Source organism: Cryptomeria japonica, chromosome 4 (genome assembly GCF_030272615.1).
Source record: "Cryptomeria japonica chromosome 4, Sugi_1.0, whole genome shotgun sequence".
Lineage (NCBI taxonomy): Eukaryota > Viridiplantae > Streptophyta > Pinopsida > Cupressales > Cupressaceae > Cryptomeria > Cryptomeria japonica.
Window position 1 is genome coordinate 227,948,999 of NC_081408.1, and position 23,684 is coordinate 227,972,682.

At 33.1% G+C, this 23,684-nt stretch overlaps 1 protein-coding gene across 1 annotated transcript; it reads right to left on the reverse strand.

Moving 5' to 3' along the window:
• Positions 1-17,693: 17,693 nt before the first annotated feature.
• LOC131027298 (GRAS family protein RAM1-like) lies at positions 17,694-19,229 on the reverse strand. The gene has a single exon (XM_057957313.2). The coding sequence runs from the start codon at positions 19,227-19,229 to the stop codon at positions 17,694-17,696; it is 1,536 nt and encodes a 511-aa protein (XP_057813296.1).
• Positions 19,230-23,684: the final 4,455 nt, after the last annotated feature.

Below are 23,684 nucleotides of genomic sequence, written 5' to 3' on the forward strand. Positions count from 1 at the left end.
CATAATTTCAACCCTAACCGATGGAGCTTCAAGAATCAGTTGTGATGATCTATGACTGAATGATGATTGGAGATGAAGATGCCACATATGCATGTTGCATGTAGAGATAATTGTTTATCTTGGGAATGATCAATTGCATAGTATTAAGTGACAAATGCCTAATGTGCTACATGATCCAATATGCGGCGATCCAGAAGTGGTTGAAGTTGTCTAGAACAATGTGTAGTTCATTTCTATATAATCTAATGGTCAAGATTCAACTGATATATTTGTATTCTCTTTGAGATTTGTAGGTTGTGTTGTGTTACCGACCTATTTTATTTGTTCTTAAGGTCAATGATTTGTTTGTAACTGTGTTGGTAAATTTGGTTAAGTGTGATTATTTCCTAACTAGGAGGTGTGTCTCCAGAACGTTGCGAAGGAAGATAAGAGTGATAAAGGATCTGATTTAGCAAGGAAGTGCTATTTCTAGATCAACAAAGAACATGTTGTTCTCTAACCATTACAACATTTAAATCCCTTAACCGGGTAAGCTTTAAGAAGCTTGTTGTTAAAATCCTCTAACCAGGTGATCCATTAGCTTGGATTTGAAATCCTCCACCGAGGTTACCTCTAACATGGTATTACCTTTAATAATGTATTACCTTTAACAGGGCATTGTAGTCAATCCCTTAACCAAGTGGTCCTTAACAAGATCTGTTCTTAATAGGACATTATTGTATAAGCTTCTAACAAGGCTTGGATCATAACAGGGTGAACTTTAGAAGAGTTTAGATTACTTGTGGGTATTCATCCCCATTGTGGTTGTTCCCATTTAGGTTTCCATGTGAAAAATCATTGTGTCAAGTTGTGAATGATTTTGTGGATGTGATTTTGATATGGTTGATATGAATAACTAGTAAATCCACATAGATATATTTAGATGACTGGAAATAATTTTAAATGAGCTATTACTGATACTAGTGAAGTGGTTTAATATGTTGGTTAAATGGTATCTGAGTTTTAGATCTACTGCATTGTATCACTGATGTTTTGGTCAACTGGTAAAGTTTGAGAGTGAAGTTGTTATTTTTAATATAGTGACTAAACCAGTTAGTTTAGTAAGTTGTTTTTGAGTTCAAAGTTTGTTTGGTGAAATTTTAGTTTATTTTCTATCAATTGATTCACTCCTCCCCTCTTAGTAGTTGACTGTATCCTTATAGTTTCATCATATTATCAATCCAGGAGGAACCATAACGATATGCAACCCTAAACAAACCCTAAAGGGATAATGTGTATTTAATAATTATAATAATTATTAAATACTTACAATATTTATTAAGTGCCTAAGTTTAGCTCAAGCATAGAGTTTAATAGACTAATAATTAAATAAATAATTATTATCTAATACAAGACAACTCTAACACCCCCCCTTAAGATAAACCTAGGGAGTAGCTAAAAAACTAAATGCATGTAGCAAAAAATGCAACTACATGATGAAGGGAAATTTGGGTCCTAGCAACAAGGCCTGATGAGGTACCTAATCACAACCAATTCTCTATGAAATGGAGAAATAGAGAAAACCAGGTGGCAAAAAAACACCACTGAAGTAGGAAATAGCTACAAACACCGTCAAAGAGTAACTGTTGATCTGAAGAACCTCCACTGAAATAGGACATGCCTAGGTAGAGAAGACTGTAATCTACATGAGTACTTTCAAATGACACTACTCGAATCAGATAGCAAACAAAGGCAAACAACTGAACTCGAAGATACAAATGGCATGAGACACCAAAGCCTCAAGAGCTAATCAATCAAACCAAGGAAGCATTAGAACCAATAGGACAAACTTCCCCATAATGTTGAAAAGGGAGAGGGACAGGAACACTGAAAAGAATGGCCAACAAGAACTGCATGACGACGAACCAGGAACATCGAGGGTGCAAAGAAAGTACATGGTGTCGTGGAAGGAACACTCACTTGACACACATCATGAGGTGAATGTCATGGAAGGAACAGTCACTAGACAATAGTAGATGGCAAATAAGGCAAACATCAACCCCCCCATGGCACTTTATAAGTAGTGCATGTACAATAAGACACAAGAGGTGCAAGATTCCATGTAAATAATGCATGATGGCACTTTATCTCAGTGGGTTTGCATAAATACAAGCTACAATGATAAGAAGACTAGAAATAGAAACAAGAACCAAAATAGAGACATCCTACCCAGAGAAGAGATCCCAAGACCTGAAACAACCAGGATATCCACCAGAGTCTTGAAAAGCAAAAAATTGAATAAAATATTTTTGGAGTAGAATTTGGAAATAAAACTCATATGGCTGAAAAGTGCACAAAACAAGCTTTCCAACGATATAAAGTTTTTGAAAAACGAAGTTCGGATGCTCATTCTATGGTTCCCTAAGTGCAAAAAAGAGACCCCACTTTGACTGGAAAAAACATAGTCAAATAGCAAAGTTGGAAAAACTTACCACCATGATGAGATCTGTCTCGGAACTAGCTTTTTGATGCCTATTCGTTTCTGAAAAAATGACTCCGTATGCCCAAGATATGGCCAAAAGAAAAAACCCCTCTTTTTGGGCATAAAAAGGGTAAAAAAAAATGAACTTTTTTTTTTTTTACCAAAATTTTCTGATGCATGCGCAAGTATAGCCATACAAATTTTTATGCCTCGTAAAGCATGTAAATGAAAAAATCATGACCCAGATGCACTTGTCATCGAAATAGGTCCAATTATATATCAAAATGGCTACAAATGCCCTTCGGAAGCCAACAGTGAGGTCTATTTTAGCCCAAACTACTCTGAATTTTTTTAATAATTTTTCAGATAAATTTCTTGAAATTTGTGCCAAAAGATGTCCAGAACCCAAATTTTTCAAAATTTGACAAATTTTATTTGGAAATGGGGGTTTCAGGGTGTTCTGAGCTCAACGGTGAGGTCTGTTTGAGCCAAAAATGATAAAAAAACAAAACAACTACCCCAGATCCAATAAAAAACTCTGAAAAAACTTGAAACCCTCCTCCAAAAAATCTTCTAAAAAATCAGGAACAAGCAGCAACAGACTTAGGCTCTGATACCATGAAGTAGTTGAGGAAATACAACTTTAGAGATCCCAAGAACACCTGCATGCAAATACTTGTCACAAGAGAAGAACAGAGGCACATAAAGGCATAAATGCTCTGAAGAAGAAGATTATCATTCAAAAAGGGAATCAATTTTATGAACAAGTACAATAGAATCCTTATAAAAGGATAATAGCAACCCTAAAGATATGCAACCCTAAAGAAACCCTAAAGGGATAATGTGTATTTAATAATTAGAATAATTATTAAATACTTACAATAATTATTAAATGCCTAAGTTTAGCTCAATCATAGAGTTTAATAGACTAATAATTAAATAAATAATTACTAGCTAATACAAGATAACTCTAACACTAATGTGATGTGATGTGCCTTGTCTATTAATGGCAATGAATTCATGAAATAGCCAATAAAATATATATTTTTCCAAAAATAACGAAATATTAGCCAAATAAATTTAAAAAATTTCAAACGGTTGATAAAAATTGCCAATACACTTAAAAAAAAATTTCTTCGAGGTAAAAATTTTCGCCAAGACACTTATATGTTTGTTCCTTTAAATGAAAAACATCCGCATCCTAAAATATATATTTTCCCCACATAAAAAGGTATTATTCATGGAATTTTACTGAATTTTCATACCCTAGAAAAAAATCACCAATACAAATATTTTTTTTCCTAATTTGAAGAAAAAATTTCGAGATCAATATGAAATTACTCCCCCAAAATAACTCCTGAATTGCCAAGGTTTTACACTTTTTCTCGGGGGGTGCTTTCTTAAAGTTGTCCCTATATAGTTGTAGATGTGATGTATAGTTACATGCTAATACTTTCACCACACTTTTTAGTTATTTTACTCATCAATATTATTGGTTAGTTGAACTACTACCATGGTTCCTTAAGGAAACCATGTTGGAATGGTTCTACTCATTGCCTAATAACTCTATCTATTCTTTTGATCAACTAATGAATTAGTTTTTGTAAAGTTTTTAAGAAAACATTGGGTCTAAGGTCGCCATTGTTGATCTTGTCCATTATAAGCAGAAACCTAACAAGAAGGTGATTAATTTTATTTTTCTTTATTAATCTATATCTTCAAATGTTCTCTATAACCTACTTTAATGATAATTAGATAATATTGATGGGACCTCTTCGACTAACATTAAGGGAATCAGTTTCATTGATGATGTATGCTTCTTTCTCTCATATGTGTACTTCTCTACAAGATTATATATAGTTAATGGCTCAGCATGAGGCTTCTTCTTCATCGATGCCACCTAATAATTTTTAAATTTTATCTTCTTCAATTGCTTACGAAATTGAGAGGATTTCACTAAGACTACAACAAAATTGAATCTTTATGAAGTTATTTGATTCTTATTTAAGTCTACTTAAAAAATTGTTGAATGACAAACTGATTACCCTCTTGGAGATTAGATCGCTCCTTGATAACAATTCATACCCTACTTGGTGTGATACTTCCAAATTTTATAAGAATCATTATGTGCTTCGAAATGACACAAAATGTTGTGCGTGCCTAGACCACATAGATAGAAGTGTCATCTATAATTATGATTAAAAATACAATTATAACAAATATGTTTCTAAGGCTAACAATGTATTGTACATATATTATTATTCTACCTCATTTCTCCATATTCATCAGTACTTCTTTATCTCTATCTAGTGATTTTACATATGTGAACATGGTGACTATTACTCTAATCTCCCCTTTGAGTCAAAAGGTTAAGATAACTTTGTATTACATGGATTTTCTTTTCCTCTATTAATTCCTTCTTGGGTTAATGATTATATCATTGCCTATGTTATGGGTGGTCTCACATATAAAATCAATGTCATAATAGAGGAGACTCCATTTATCAATGAGTTTCATAGGGTGCGGTATGATGAGTCAAGCATCACCATTCATAAACATGATGGTATTTTTAATCATCCCTTAAGACATATTTATTTTTATATTCTTCTAGGACCTAATGCTCTCTCTACCATGTTTTTTTGCGATTTTATCTAACTTGTTTAGATTGAAGATAGGAATTTATTGGTTAGCTTCCATTGAAGTTGTTGCTTGTATTGTCCATAAATATTTAATGTTTTCCCATGATGGAATTATGAACACTATCTAGAACACAACATATAAACCACTAGTATTGTGTGGGGGATTATCTCGCGATCATTTTTGGCATTGTCTACCTGGACCTATGCTACCCCATGGTGATCTATTATATTGGGCTTGTTATGAATATTAAGCTACAGAGTTAGCATTTTCATTTGTTAAACCTTCTTTTTCTCTAGGTCATCCTTCTCAATCTTCTCCTATGCAATAGTGTACTGGACATCGTTTGTTCCTTTTGTTATTAGTTGCTAAGCACAAGCCCACCTCTTACACTCTTCAGTATTCCTACCATAGGAAAAGGAAGGGCACTCATGTTGCTAAAGTTCAAGTTCCATATCTTTGATCTTCTCGCTGTCCCTAATATCCCTTTCCCTACTATGTATGTTAAAGGTAACCATGGTTCTTTGATTGGTCCTTCATGTGAAACACATTTGTCTTAATCTTTAAGGGCTCTTGTTATTCCTCCACTTGCTCCTAGGGAAAAGAGAGTAAATGTGTCCATAGGTGAGGATAAGGTCCTTATGTTTGTAGAACCTCCTTTTAATGTGTGGAGCCTTCACTTTCATCGATGATGGCTATATATATGGTATAAGATGTAACAAATACTTCTCAAATTTTGTTCTTGGTTGTTAGCTAAATCAGAACCAACATGTTTGCAAGAATAAGAATCATCAAAAATTAATAACTCAAAAGTATGAGGTCACATTAAATAATGAGGATGATTCTTCAATTTCAACACCCACATCTTCTTCTATTCCTGTTTTAGTTTCTTTTGCTATTGCTATCTCTTCTTCTGTTTTTGTTCCTACTTTTATCTTACTTGTGTCATCTTTTGTAGATTTAAATGAACCTCACCCCAAGAGGGTGAAGTGTTTATTTATCCTTGTCTAAATCCACCTCTTCTCACCTTTTCCCTATTTTTCCTAATTTTTTGTAGCACACAAAATTGCTTCATATGAAGGTCATGTCTAGTGCAACTCTATTTGTTCCTCCTGCTTCTCCACATCTTCATCCTAGCTTTCCCAATGTAATGTAAATATTTTATTTCATCTTCTTAAGTGTAAGTTTGAGAAAGATCATGTCACCAAGTTCCACCATAAGAAGTCAGCTCCTTCAACTTCTCTTTCTTCTATTCTAGTAGTTGAGAAGGATTCACCTTAAATAGAGTCTATCAATGACCCTCTCTTATAGGTCACTAATGTGGCTCTTGTTTCATAGCCTATATTTGAGTCACCTCACTCTTATTTTTTAAATTTTATGCTTGAACCTTTTGAGGATATTTTGGCATTGTTAACTATCTCCACCAGATCATTGACCCTCCATTCATGGGATCAGTGAATGAAAATGTTGAGGTATCTACATTGCTATATATTTCTATAAGTAAGATTCTTGGCATTGTTTTATCCAATGTCCCTTTGTGATATCAACATTATTCCCCATATTATCAAGAATGGGAGGAGGATGATGATTTGTTAAATATGATTGACAATGGAAGTGCTTCTTCATTTCTTTTGATTAGTGTATTCTTATATATTTGTGTTCCTCCATAATTTCTTGTATATGTTTATGCTATCTCCTAAAGGACTGAATCTACCATCATAGGTACTTATATATTGGGGAGGAAATCTACTACACACTTCTATTTGTGTCATCATTATTCACTTTGTTGTACATTTATTTTTGACATTTGACGATGGTGAAAAATGTTAGGGAATTTAAGCCTCTTAGACATTTCCCAAAATTTTAATTTTTCATTTGTCTATGTGTGCTCCTTCTTCATGATCTAATTTGCACTATGATGATTCATATATATATATATATATATATATATATATATCACTAATATTAATCCTACTTAGCCTTAATAGTAGGATCTCCCTATCTCTTTATGTATTTTTGATGTTTTGGGTTCTATGTCATTTATGTTGCAAGGAAGAATTCCATGGATACATCTCACTATGTTTTCATGACATGGCATATCTTATCTTATGAATGACTTGTGCTCCTTTGTGTAGAACTTATCACTATAAAGGGAGGATTTCATATAATACCATAGCTTTCTTACCACTTATTTCTTATATATTTTTCAAAATATATCTACATCTAATTGTCTTATAATTGTATATAATGGGAGAAATGGTTTTCTATTTTGGGGTGAATCCCCTAGTTCTGTTGCTGGTTAGTGGGTAGTTTGACTCTAGCTACTATGTTTAATTTTTGGATTTGGATTTGGGTTTCGGGTCCATGTAAAACCCGTTTATCTTAATCAAAAACTTGCTAGACCATTTATTTATGCACACCAATGAGTCTTTTCTATGGCTATCCTATAATGTAGTTTGTAGCAATCACACGCCCATTGTATTATCATTTTATCCCTAGCATAAAATTTTTATACCCATACATATTAGCATTGTCTTATGTCGATATGATTTTTGGTGTTCATTTTGTTCTTTTCACCTAATGTGTTTAATTCTAGATAACATATTTATAGTGATATGGCTTAATAATGCTTATAAAAGTTCAAATCAAGTCTCTTACCAAAGGGCAACACCATTTTGATAGAAGACTTTGCTTTCCCTTTGCATCCTAGGTATAACATTCTCAACTCTTTCTCTCTACTTCAAATCATGTCTTCTTTTGGTTATTAATGCTCACTAGAGTGGGAGAAAAATGTAATGTCATAAATTTAATCCTATACAATTTAACATTACATATTCTCCTCATTTAATATGATTATTCTCCTCAATATTAAAATACTAATCCGAAATAATCCTTTCCACCTTGCATGCTTGATTTATAAAATGTTAGGTCTAGTTTTTGCCTTGACATGTATGCACTATATAGATAGTTGTCTGACATGCTAGCATCCCATAAAAATCTATGAGTGTACTAGTCATAGGGAAGTTACACTTGCTACAATTGGATAGTATAACACCTATAGAAACTTTCACCAACATTGGGATTCATTTGTTATTGTCAAAACCTTCTCTTTTGTCTCCATTTTAAAATATTTTAAACATATTTGAACTCCATTGTAACATTCAGAAATTCTTGAGTATTTTAGAACTTTATTTATGAGTTGACACATTCATAGCACTCCATACACTCTAATAATCCACCATTACCACTACCATAATGATATCTCATTACTAAATTGCTATATCTTTAAGAGATTGATGGCACACACTTTTCTCAAGCTATAGCACATTGCCACTTTAACAAGGTCACATACTTGTTTGATCAATTTTTTACCTTTTGAATGTTGGAATAATATTTTGGGACTATAGGTTTATATTCCTAACCTATAAGTTGATTTTGGGAGCCCTATATAAGTTTTGTAGGCCCTATATATTTTTTGCACATTCAATATATTCATTTGACTTCGGTGATGTAGTTGATTTATTGGCAATATTATCTTCTTTGATCTAGACTATTCTCAAAAATATGGTGATGACCTACTTCATTTGATTGAGTTTACTTTTATGCTCTCCACCATCCAATGGTTTTTCTCTTCATTGAATAATTCATTATGGTTGAGGCATTTTTTTAATTGAGTGGCATTAGGGTTTTGATGCCCTCATTGTCTATTATCTAGGAATCCTTGTTGGTTCCTATACTTCTATTTGTATTCATTATTACTACCTAAGGCAATCTCATATATTGCATTTGTGTGGTAGAAATACTATCATTCTTCTACCCTACGGAGATTGATACAATCAGATATATGTGGTTTTGGTATAGAGAGTCTCTATATTGCTTGAGATAGTGCATGTTGATCTAGTTTATTTGTTTTGATTGACTTCTTACTAGGACTTGTGAATATTTATATCCTGAGAAATGATTTTATATTATTAATAACTGTGATTTGTGTGGAGGTCAAGCTTGCTCCAGATTACGTTCATTTAGGTTGATCATTTAATATTTTGCGAGTTTTTTTATCAACATCATCATCATTCATTGGTTTCATGAAATTTAGAGTAGTACAGGAAGAAGTTCAATGCCCTCTTAGCAGGTGATGAGTACTTTTTAAATTATGATGATAGACTATTAGTAGGTGTTTTATTATATCTCCTTATAAAAATATCATTTTAGGGCTTATCAAAACACAATGGAAGGTTGTGAGATGTTTTTTTTTGTGGGTGGTCTCTTGGATTTGTTGAATTATACATTGAGACATCAAAGATGATTTTAAGGCTTTAAATAACCTTTTACTCTTCCTCTCTAGCATGCACAAGGCAAACACACTTTGTGGAATCCAACCCTCACATGAGTGGTGGTGGAAATTTATTCACGTGCTTGTTTCTAATGTGTATGGTGAATTATATTTTATTTATGGACTCATGGACTCCTATGGTGGTTAATTTGGAGCTTTTACATTGCAGGAACCTACTACATAATTTTCTTATTGAGATTCCCTTTACTAATTAACATTGTTCCACCAATTTTTTAGCAAATCGGGTTTTTACTATTGCCTCTTTGGAAGTTTCTACTATCATGTGATACTTATATCTCTAATTTTTTGAAGAATTGTCATAGTTTGCAAATGGGTTTTTCTTTTCATCCATATTTGACTATTCTAAAGATGGGGAACTATAATAAATGGTGAGGTGGTAGTATTACTCATTTCGAATGGCTTCATTTTTTTCTAAATATATATGATCTTGTTCTTTAACCTAGAAAACTAATTAGGAGATTTTCTTCAAATTAGAAAAATAGATCATGTCTTCGGAGGTAGTGGTATCCATGATAGTCATGATATTTTGGGGCTATTGTTTCTTTTAAATGTACTCATGCTCTTTGGACTCACATTTGGGGGTGATATGGAGATCATTCTACTCAGCCATTCGCAGATGATCCTATTTTAGATTGCAATGTGCCTCTTCATACTTTTGTAAGGATACCCTATGACTATGATACTATTAGGTAATTTAAAAATATGGAGTCTTTTGAGACTTCAGATGAGGTTGAGGTTTCTTTTGAGGTTCCTTATTCTTCTTTAGATATAGTTCCCTCACCTTCCTCAACTCCTTATCAAGACTCATTTGAGACATGCATCATTCTTAATCAATAAAATTTATCATTATTTTTTAGATTTGAATGACATATTTAATATTTTAGATTTGTGGTTGTAGGATGGATTCCTATGCAGTATCACAAACTTGGTTTTTCACTCTTCTACTATATATTTAGAGGATATATTTGAGTTTTTATCTCTCCTATTTGATGATAGCCGTTGCATTCATGTTGTCACATCATATTCACCTTTGTTGTTTAATCTATATCAATTTCTATATATTTCTATTTTGCCATTTTTTTCTTTGATTGAGCATGTCCTTGATTGGATTGTGGCACCATCATGTTTCATGTAAAAGAAGACACGTGAGTGGATTTTAGAGATATTATATTCATTATTCATGCTTCCACCTTTCATTGTATGTCTATAATGAGATTCATACCTATATCTATACATGGTTTTATTTCTTCCAAAAGCAAGATAAGTTGTTTGTAAGAATTGGATATTGTTTTGTCTTCAAACACTTATCATTCTTCTAGGCAATTCTTCATTTTTAGGGGGAGGTAGATAGTCTCTCATTTTCCCACTATGAGAGATTTTATCAATTGCATTTTCACATGGATGTAGTTCTTGGGGGGGTATTGGTATTGACATCTCCATATATCATGGCATTCATCACTTATACATGATTAGATTTTCTCCTTTTTGGAGAGGATTTTTGTCCCATCAAGTTTTTACTTTTTCTCTATTTGTGAGAGATTAGTTTCATGGTAAGTTGTACATGCGTAGATAGCATGGTCGCATTATCAGGAACCATTATCATATCATATTGAATTTTGCATAATAATCTCATCCCTAAGTTTCTCTTATGGGGATATTGAAGTAAAAAGTTTAATCTAATTTACATTTACTTAAGTCTAACTTAGTTAGCCAAGTGCATTTAATAGGTTTATCTTGCATTAAAATTTGTAGTTGGGTAGTTGGCTTCTACCTAGTCCCACATCCTATTAAGTCGCTTGTTCACATCCTATGTTCTCTCATCACCTACTCTTCCCTATTTAAGCAAGGCTATTATATATTTGTAATACCCACCAAAATACCCTAGAGAAAATAAATAAACTAACTAACTAACAAATGGAGATATTTTTTATAAAAACATCTACTAATACAACATAGTAAACTATCTTTACTCATCTATATGAATCAAAACATATCTTGATCGGATAAACAAATTAAACATAATCATAATCATAACAACTTATAACGTAATTGGAAATAACATCTTAACCATATACAAATATCCTTTTATTCTTCCCTAGGGTATTCCAATGTCATTACTTACTAGCAAAAATACATAAACACATCCATTTTATTTAAGATATAATCAGTTACTTTCTTCACATCTTGAGAATGATGAACTATCAATCCATAACCTCATAACCCTGTTAACTCTCTAAGTTCATTTTAAAGCACCAAATCAAAAGTTCATAATTCCCATATCTTTTCATTATTAATGTGTTACATCATGAATCTATATTGATATATCCATCTCCTACAAATGGAACTAGATAATTTCCTTAAGAAAAACAATTACACATTTCATTAAGATTACGATCCATGGACATATGCAATGATTATAATAGCAAGTACTAATCTTTTTTTCAATTAGAATCTTACACAACAATACCAATTCAAGATCCATATGATAAAACAAGAATGAACAAAATCCAATTACTCAAATTTCTAATCCAACATATGATCTCAATCTAAACATAATGAACATCCTTACAACTTGGACCATATAATGATTACATCATATTATTCCATTTCAAGATCATAGTCTCTATATCATCATGTCCTAATACATAAGAATACATGGTACAAGAATGTACATCATGATACAACATATTATTTTAAATACATTGAAATTATCTCCACAACTATCTACATAATGAAGAATCATAGAATCCATATCCACACAAGCTACCATCCAATAAAAACCATCTCAATGGAAGAAGTAATCAAACCACCTGACCATGTGGAACCAAAGACCTAGGCTGGCACCTAATAACCAAGGGACTCAATAAGAAATCCATAAGACAACAATCAAGAATACAATAACCAAAACACATTACAAGGATAATCATAAATCAATAAACTCCTACAGGCAAAAAAAACCAAAGGCACAAGGATAATGAAAACATATAGGGAAAGAGTGTCATCACATGCTATCCTCATGCAGAATCTGCCTCAACCTTGGATCCAAACAAGGGATGTTGGTTCATCACACGAATGGTCTTCCCAATCTTATATCCCAAAACAACCTCCCTGGGACTCTCTGTTGAGGCAAAAACTCAAATTCATTATCTTGATTAAGTGAATCCTAATTACCCAAACCCACTAATCCAATATTAATATTATAACTTCAAATTACAAAGGAAGACTCTTCATGTACTTCCATTCAGTCTAGACCCCTTCCTAGAGGTCTATTGCTCATGACCCTAGTCCAACACATACAAGATCCCACTCTGCCTAATCATTGACCAATGCCATTGGGTGATACATAACCAAAATAACAGTCACAACATCACTGATACAAATTGAAGCACAATAAGAAGCATACACTCATATGCACGCAAGAGCCTCCACCAAAACAATAAAATAATGGATCAAGGAGAATACATGAGATGAAAGGTAAACCAAAAAAAATACCAATCCTCAGTAGTGAGGCATAAATATCCCACTGGAGCCAACAAAATTTATCCCTCAATGGCATGGCTTTCATCCTCATGCTAGAGATAAGCATCACATATGCACAACTCTCAATGGTAAGGAACAAATCATCCTACTAGAGACATATACAATCATGAAAGGATTAATATCAAATAAAAGACACCTTTGAGAACATCAACATCAATCACAAAAGCCATTGGTACAAGCCCCATATCAAGAAAAGTGACCAAATTGAGAAAATATTGATGAAACTGACAAGAAAGGTAGATTACCAAATCAAAGGACCAGTTTGGCACATCCATAGGCCAAATTAGTGCATAGGGGTCATTCTCTAGTGCATACATGGTGAAGATTAGTGCATCTATACCAAACATTAGTGCAACTAGTCTAGAGAGAAAAAATCAATAAAAATGGACAATAAATTGATAAAACTTTCCCGAATCACACACAGGCATGCTAAATGAACAAATGTTTCCCACAGAAGGCATGGGAGGAAAAAATAGGGCTATAAAAGCTATGAAATTTAAATCACCAAGTCATAAAAACAGGATTCAACAAAAAATCCGAGCACCTACTTTACACAAACTTACAGAGAAAGACACCAAATTTGCACAGTAACACAAGAATATGCAAAATAGCATAAAGAGAAACAAAAAACTATCACATAAGATTCAAAATTCAAACAAGACCTTCAGGAAGGGAAGGACACAAGGATTGATAAAAGAAATATATAGAAGAAACACTCCCGACAATATTTCATATCTTCAGATTTCACATATAATCTATATAAATAAAACCATTTTTCCCAAATCAAAATTTCAATCTAAAAACACTAAAATCTTCCCCATTCAATCTTTTAGTAGACATAATGAAGACAATATTTTCAAATTAAAAATGTAGAGAGAAATTTAAGGCTCCAACGTAGAAATCGCAACCAAGACAAGAAATCAACTTGAAGAGGAGAAAACAAAATCTTGAGAATATAACCACACAATCCTCATATTCAATCAACAAATCTTCAACAATCCAAATTTCATTTGAAATCAAAAACTTCAAAAGAAAGCAAAATTATTGAGAATGTTAACTCGACTGCATTCACAAAAAATTGAATAAATAAATAATTAGTTTAAACTATAGAAAACCCTCAACCAATAAAAATATTCTATAAAACTATATATTATACCTACCATGCACAATATTGAGGCAAGTAATATTTAATAATATTATTAACGTACCTCGCACAATTTAGCCAATAGAGTAAAATAGTAGGTAGGTTAATAATATATCCAATAATCATATAATAACAAAGGCTAATATATATATATATATATATATATATATATATATATATATATAATAACAATAATATTATAAACATTAGTTAACTAATAATAAATTAAATAAAACTATATAAATAAACTCGATAATAATTAATTAATTAATTAACAAAAATTAAATAAAATTAAATAAATAATAAATCATAATTAAACAATAAATAAATAATAAAGAACAAATTGAACAATAAATCATCAAACCAATAAAATAAAATAAACATTAGAACCCAATTTTCTAGAACACGCTAGATGCTGACAATTTTGAAGGGTCAAGGTTGGTCAGATTTTGTTTTTGGTTAGGTTCAGGTTTTTCTATTGGTCACCTAGAGATGTTGTTACAGGTTAAGGGAGCCTAGGAAAACCCTTCTTGTTTGTTGAGGGTGCCTTTTAAACCCTGATTCACTAATTTGGGATCTATAGTTTGAATTCTTAGATCTGTTGTTTCAGTCAACCTGGGTTGTTTTGCTTACTTTGGTTCTTTGGCTGGCATCTACTTGGCAATCGTTGTGTGGTTTTTGCATCCTCTTTTTCCATTATCTTTATAACGATTGTTTCATCATGTATGGTGGTGGTTGGACTGTTTATTGTGTTTGATATATCATGTGATAGTGTTTCTTGGTTGGTTTCAGATCCATGAAAAAATTGAGTATTTTAGGTCCCTTCAAAACTTCTTGTATGGGGTTTACGGTCCCCTCAAAACCTGTTTATCCTAATGAAAAGCATTAGAACCCAATAAATAAGTAATACCAACCAATAAATAAAAATAATAATTAATCATCAAATAATATTAATAACTTAATCTAACCACTTAATACACTATACAATAAAATCAATTATTAATTTAATCAAACAACCATGCTCACAAAACCACACAACAATGGTCCTAACAACCACAAGACAATTCTAACCAATGACTTGTGCCACAACACAAAACTAACAAGGTAGACAACTTAAGCCTAGAGTATGAGAGAGAAAAACATGTCATCTCTGACAACTTACTTTTGGGATAAAGACACACTCAAACCTATGAGACCAAGTGGAGTTGATGTCTGGTACCTACAATCTGCATCCATCACTAAATGAAATATAATATATATAACACATATACATCATAAATGACTAGGCAAGTGATTGAGAATCACAACATCATATCATGCTCACAATTAGCGGTCTGACATCATCTCTAATCATGAATTTAACCAATATTCAATCATGAACTAGGGTTAGCATAATCAAAATATCCTCAAAATCCCATAAGCAATATAATCCATCATGAATAATGAGCATATATAACCATCAAATATAGATCCATCATCAATATAGTATAAGATGTACCAATCATCCACATAAGTCATCAAATAGCATATGTGCATATAAATTATCTAGCATCATCAACATAATATGAGATAGAATTAAAGTCATGAGTAATCATCAAAAAATCAACCATATGTCTAAATAAGTCTATCGATGCATGAATCAAAATGCAAGTCTAGGAGAGACACTACAACATTTGTAAATTATCTTAGAAATATTATTTATCATTCCTTGGTGAAATATTTATCTCTTTTTCTATGAAAGTTGTTTTTATTCATTATCCTATCTTCAGAGAATCACTGCAACGCCCTTTCCTGTACTTCTTTTCAAGGAGAACTTGGTTCAGAATAGATTTCTAAAAGAGTCAACAAGATATTCATTTCCTATAATAAATAGAATCAAATCATTTGATCCTATTGGCTCAATTAAATACTGTGGAAAGGAAATTAAATAGGATGGAGGCTCTAGCTAAAGTAGATGCAAGGGTTAGGGAGTGGTCCTCTAAGGATAAAGGTGAAAGAGTAATGGATGAGGCTAATGATCTAGTGGTAAGATCCAACAAATGTGATTTCGTAGAAGAGGAGGTGAATGTTCTAAAAGTGAATGTGGCCTCGGAGGAGGAAAGGAAGAATATTGAGAGGACTAACTTTGTTCTTCAAGACAAGAAGCATGTCCTAAAGGATAAGTTAGATAATATTGTTGCATTTAGTAAGGAGATGGTGAAAAAGGCAACAACCTCGATGAAGCTTTTGTAGCAAGAGTTAGATAGGAAACATACTAGAAAAAGTGGTTTGTTGATATTCCTACTAGCACTTTGGAGTTGTTTGGTAAAAATGATAACAATAATGTTGATTCCTAAGATGTTACTCTTGCCAAGGATATCAATAAAATCAAAATAATCTCCTTTTGATAGAAGGTGAATGTAATCATTCAAGAGTAGCGGGCTATGAAAACTCCCAATTTGTAAGACAGTCAATTTGTGTCTCTTGGGGGATATGATTTTGTGTTATGGTTTTTTGTTTAGTTTTTGGTTTTTGTCTACTTTTGGTTTTTTTGCTTGTTGTAGTCCTAAATGCTAGGTTGTCTCATAGCTCATAAGACCCCTCTTTTTTTTCAATGAGCTACTATGTAAGGGATTGGGCCCTTTCTAGATTTACTTAATCATAAGATAAAAAATAAAAGTAACTCAACACATCATTGTTATTTGTGGGACTATCCCTTACTTAGAGATTATAAGTTTGTCTAGGACAAAAAGAAAAATAATGCCCCAACTCCTTAGCATCTTTTCATTATAACGATGGTAGTCACTAAATAATTAGGGTAATGCCATAAAATCTATCTCCAATTACATAAGCAGAGTCAATATACAATTATAAGAAAAAGCAGACAACAATAGCAAAAATCTTAAGAATCAACATAGAGCTACAACGACCATGAGTTTAAAACTTGATGAATCATAGGCATTAAATCATTTTTTTAAAGAGACTAAATTCAACATACTAATCCACTATACAAGTTTAATCTTGTTGGGCTCCATTTGATTATCTTTGAATTAGAAAATGATAGATATATAGTTATTAACAAGTTTAATGGTTTTTCATAATCTAATTTTGGTAATCATCTCTATATATAAAATGAAACATCTCTATATCACAAATCTAATATATCAATCACATATATTTCAAATATTTATACTAATTAATATTTATTAATAATATTGAAAATCATCTCTATATATTAAAAAACTAATAAAATATAAAAATTTATAACAGCTACACATTTATTACATAAAAATATCATTATATAAATACTTTGTACCATCATGAGCATTATTCTTAACGATCATAATGTTGCTGCTATAATAAAATATGAAACCACTAAACAACGTTATAAGTTAAACTGGAAAACTAAGAAAACGCCGCATTGATTGCTGAAATTTGAAGCCTATAAATCTTTGACAAACTCAAAATATTATAATAATCAAAAGAGTTGGACATTTCTGTAACATATGCTGTTGCATTTAACTGAAAAAGATAAATAGCGTCATTGGGATAAAAGAAAAGGCTTCATTCAACCCTTTCTAGCGGTTGTGCATTTTTTTACAAGCCCATACAGACAGTGTGTGCAACGACCTTCCTTTCCACCCTACACACATAGCCGATCCATTCGGCTCAATAGTAAAACTTTCTGCGTTAACATATTGCTTGAGCAATAATCTTGCTTGATACCAAGCACGATAGCTGAATTTCTTTTCTCTAAATCCTGCCCGTTTAAAGAAAGACCTCCAAATATCCATTTTGACGTGTCTCACCCTCCTGTCCTCCCCCTCGCAGGCTATCATATTTCTTATTTGACTCCCACAACAGACTTCTTCAAACTTGACCCTTTTCAAATCATTTCTATCGGGCAGCACAGCTTCCAAACAGTCAAAGTAAGCGCTGTAATAGAAAAGCACCTCGACGAACCGATCAGCGAAAATGGGGGAATTATGCTGCCCTTCTACTTCAGAACTCACCAAAATGTGGGGATTTAATTTTCTGATAACATTAACAGTGTTTCCTAGAAGAGTAGGGTCATATAACAAAGTTCTGAAAACAGTAGGAGCATTCACTGCCACAAACTCACCTGCTTGAACATTAAATAAATCTTCTTTAATCTCCTCAAGCTTTGAGACCTTGATTGAACAGAAGGAAAAGCTAATGGCCATAGCTTTAGCGAACTCTGTAAGCCTTGTTCCACTGTCTTCTAGGTCATCGGAATTCACCCCAACTGCTGTGATCTTGAGATGCTTAACGGAAGAAGAAGAATGTTTTAGAGAGAGAGACTGGATCAATGATGTCCATTGGCACCCAGTTCGAATTCCCAGATCAATCACATGAATGCTTCTCTCATGCCTTAAGGCATCAAGAATAGCTTGGACAGCTGTGAATTGTAGCATTTTGCCATAGGGAAGAACCGAAGTACACAGAGCAACTAGAGAAGAAAACTCACTTTTTCCGTAATCACTTCTGTAATTGTTGGCGAAATCAGGGGTTATTTCTTTCCCCTTATATGTCTCACTGCAGGTCTGGCGTCCCATTCTCTCTTGGATAGCTCCGGAAAAATAATAACAGAGCCTTTCAATGGGGTTCCCCAGCTGGGAAGAGAATATCTTGCATTGATCTAGCAGCCTGGAGGCTTCTTCATATCGCTGGTTGCTGACCATCTCTGCTGAGGCCAAAACAAGATGAGACAATTCAATCCCGTTCTGCTCTTCCCCAGGCAGGCCTGGAACGGCTAATGAGTAGTTCAGATTGAAACCCCCCTCAGCCCACGCATGCATGTACTGGTCGCCCGCCGCCTTAATGATTTCTTCACACGACAAGGCATTCTCATGCCCGTCCGCTGTCGGCACAGAGAATTGATGATTGGTGTGGACATTGGGTGTTGAAGGAAATTCCTCAAACAGGCCAAATAAATTTTGATTAACCATCTCTTGGTGCAGCTCACCCTCTGTGATGTTTACACATGGATAATCTTCACACTCTAGCAGAGCAAGGACATTTTCCTCCTCAAATGGGTTGTCAAGTGGGTAATGTGGAACAGATGAAATTGGAGGTCCATCTGGTAATACCATCTTTTAGGGTTTCTCTGTACTCCTTGAGAGGCATGATGAAATGAGTATTTAACTCTCGTGGCCCATAACATTGGATCCAACGTAAAAGAATTTTCTGAGCCTTTCATTAGGTCCAAATAGTTAAGTACAAATACCATATCTGAAATCTTCGAAGTTACCGGGATATGAAGACTTCGAAGTAAGCGTGATATCTCTCGTGTCAGGAAACGTCCAGATGAGAACGTTGTAGTGTTCGTCAAATCAACGTATCCTAAAATGTTTTCCCGTCAAGCTAGTTTTCTAACAGTCCTGTTAAAATATTTAAGTCAAATTATGTTTAAGAGAAATGTAATATTGTGTCTTAGCCTACCTCGCTTTAAATATGAAAAAGAAAACAAATAAAAGCCTTTTACTTGTAAAGAAAAGCACTTTGCGTAAAAAAAATATTTAAATTAGCTGTTACAATGATTGAGGAGAATTTTCACGCAACAAGAGATTAAATTTTATTTAAAGACGAACTTCTCGCTGTCTTCGCCCGTGCCTTGAGGTTGCCTTTGCGTAAATGAAATGGATGGAGGTGGTACGCAATTTTCCTGTTAGATTTTTATGACTCGGATTTTACTCATGTGTGCATTTATGGAAGAGATGAAGAGATTTATTATTTACAAAAAAGACATTAATCTTTGAAATGTGGTTACAAAGATGTTACCATTTGTTTGACTATTTTGAGTCAATATTTTTGGATGTGATTTTTGTTTGTTCTTTGATTAATTTTTAAATGTATAAATTATTTTTTTTAGTAATTAAATAGCTGGAAGGGCCAGCACTTTTGGATTGTGCTCACAAACATGTTACCATTTGTTTGACTATTCAGTCAATTTTGGTGGATGTGATTTGAGTGAGTTCGATTAACATTTAAAGGTATAGATTTTATTTTTTTGGTAATTAAATATTTGGAAGGACTAGCATGTTAGGTAGAAGCCATAAGCTATGATAAACACTAAAAAATATTGAAATCTAACATAAATGTATAAATTATTGAGCATATTGCTAATTTAAAATGAAAGATAATATTTTTTAATTAATTTAATTTAGAAATTATTAAAATCTAACATAAATCTATAAATTAATGGGCATATTGTTCTTTTAAAATGGTAAATATTTTTTTTTATTTAATTTAATTTAAAATTTTCATATAGTAGAATTTAGAATATTACAAATTAGAATAAATATTATACTTTATAATTCTTTGTTTTAAGATGTGTTGAAAGTAGAAATATTATTATATATTAATTGAAATTTATTATTAAAATGATGATGAAAACATATTTAATAATCAAAATATGATTTTAAGTGTGTTATTGTGATATTTAAATATTATTTCATTGTATATATAATATGCAAACTTTAATTGGGATTGCCCAAAAATCCCCAAGGGATATTTCAAAGAGAAAGAGGAAAAGGGATAGAGAAGTATATAGGGGGTTGGAGAGATAAAGAGGAATACATAGGTATAAAATGAGAGGGACAGGGAAAAATAGAGCTATATGTGAAACTATGATCGAGAGATAGATAAATAGAGATATAAGGCGATATAAAGATGTAAAGTTAGAGAGATAGGTAGAGATACAAAAGAGAGGGATAGGAGGGAAGTTAGCGTTATCAAATTTTAACTTAAGATATTAAAATTGAAATGAAATTCCCTTTTTATATTTGGAAATCAATAATGATAAAATTTTAATTAAAATATTATTTTTGTTGAGAGGATTTATTTTTTATTTTTGAAAATGAGTGTTACTACTTTATAATAAATATTGTTGTTAATGAATATTTATTAAAAATTAGAAATTACTATAAATTTATTTCAATCAATTTTGAGTAGCTAAAATTTTTATCCATGATTGAACAAAAATAAAAAATTTATATTATACATTGATTTATTGAGTTATGATGTCTTTATATATCTTAGAAGATTTGCCAATGAATTAAATAGTTAGAAAATTGAAAACCTAAAACCATGAGATTCTCTGTATTAACTATTTCCCTAATATGGTTTTGATAAGGATAAATAGATTTTACAAGGACCCGAAACCTAAAGTTTTACAACAGCCGACCAACAGCCAATCCGGCAAGAAATGATAGCAAACCAGGGGAGCAACCTTGAACAGAAACAAAAATAAAAGAAATGCAGACAAACAAGCCAAAGAAAAAAAATTCTCAGTTAAGCGAGAGCATCAGATCCTTTTTCTTTTGGATAGAAATCCTGTTGATTTCCTCAAGCTCCTCCATGATAAATCTGGAGGTACCCTTTTTGCTTCTTTTGCTCCTGGTTCTGGAACTGGGTCCAGTCATTGTGGAAGGATCTATAATCAAAAACCATCTCATTAATATTTTCAAGCCCCTCAATGCTCTTGTTCATGGCTTCTTTACTAATGTCGATAAGATTCTTGAGATTTTTCTTAATCTCGGCCATGGATTGTTCCACCTTTCAATCCTTTGTTCATGGTTACATTTCCTTACCTCAACATTCTGAGAGAGTTTTTGAGTCATGATCATGAGTTTTTCCGGCTTGCTGGGTTCAGGGGAAGCAGTGAAAATGTCAATTATCTCTTTAACCCCCATTTTGAGGGTGTCAATTTTGCACTCGACCCACTTCCAACAACACTCCTAGCTTATGGTGGCTTCCATGACAAGATTCATCAGACTACCATCCTTCCCCTGATTATCTATCTGGACATTGATAGGGATGTCCTATTTAATCCCTTCATCCATAATCTTCGGGCTATGAACCTTTGCCACCAACTTTTTCTTTTTGGTGAGGGGTTTGGCCTTGGAGATCAGCTTGCTATTGGTTTTGTATTTACTAGTTGAACATCTCGAGGGGTTCTTGCTGCCGAGCATCTCAAGAGTAACCATCTTTTCCTTTTGATTTGCAGGTTCGTATTCAGGGTCATCAACACAAACCCCACTATCTTCCAAGTCCATCTTCAAATCAGAGATAACTCAAACCTCCGTCTGCAGACCAATCTTGACAAGTGGGGGCACAATTTCAATGGATTTAGTGTGTTCCATGATAAGGATAATAATTCCCTCATGAAGAATAGGGTTGTTAGGGTTTTCCAGGTGCTTTTCTAGGCTATTCTCAAGGGAAGAGGCAAGATAGTAGGGAATAAAGATAATTTTACCATGGAGAAATGATATAACATAGTGAAATGGTAGGAGAAGATACTTGCATACCTACCATCAAGGGTGATACACCTCATTATAAACTCTGCCATGTCATCCCATGGGGCCATGAGGTATTTGCTATTATAGCCGCCATCGACCATCTTGGTGACTCTGGAGCACTCCTTGTCTTTGTTGAAGAAGCTCAATAGGTCCTCCTCGCTAGTTTTTCTATCCCTGTAAAACCTTCTTCCAGTCGTAACCAGACCAGTGACCGCCACCACCAAAGTTGTTGGCATTTTTTATGTTTATGTTATGATTGTCATTGATGCACACACACTTGTATTGATATCCCCTTTGTATGTATGAGCTAGAGCTCAACCAGTCTTTGTTCCAACCGGTATGTTGTATTCTAGTCTTTAGACTATTGGTGATTTTGCAGAATGTGTTTCCCGGTCTGAAGCGGCATGTTGACCCCAAGCGGTTCATAGATCTCAAGCAGTACGAGGAAGCAAAGCAGCATAACACATTCTTACTAGTCTTCATTTTTGTCAAACCAACAACTGGTATTTTGTATGAACTGGAAATACTTTGTGACGAGTTACCAACTGGCATTTTGTGATGAGATACCAATCCACCGATTAATTGACGGTGTCAACACACTGACGGTGCTTTTTATGTCATGTTACTGAGTATGTCTAGATTCATTGAACCTAGGAAATTGTAATGTAATCCTATTGGACTGACATGAAATCAGATTCCTTTAAAAGGACATCATGTCTAGGGTTTTAGGTTATTGCTAAAAGGGTTTATGTTGTGCTAGGGTTTAAGGTGATTGTTAATTTGTTGAAGAGCGATCTTATTTGAGAAGATCAAGTTGTAACCGAGAGAGAGATAGAGAAGACTGAAGTAATGTTGGAATGCATTAGTAGTGAACTATACTAGATCTAACCAAGCAGTCTGTGCTATTAGATAGATCAAACACTTTTTGATTACTCACATCTTTGACAAGTCTATAGCCCTTAACCGGGTAGGCCCAAAAGCCTTTGTAAAATCCTCTAACAAGGTGGTTCACCTCTGTGAATTTAAAATCCTCTAACAAGGTAGTCTTTAATCGAACTTATCTCCTAACAAAGATTGAGATTCCTAACAGGATCTATTCTGGTGAAGAACATTGTAAGACCTTAACCGGACTGACCTTAACCGATCTGGTTTCTATTTTGCAGATAGTGACTTGTGAGTTCCAACTCACCGTGGTTTTTCACATTTGGGTTTCCACGTCAAATATCTTGTGTTATGGTTGTATTGCTT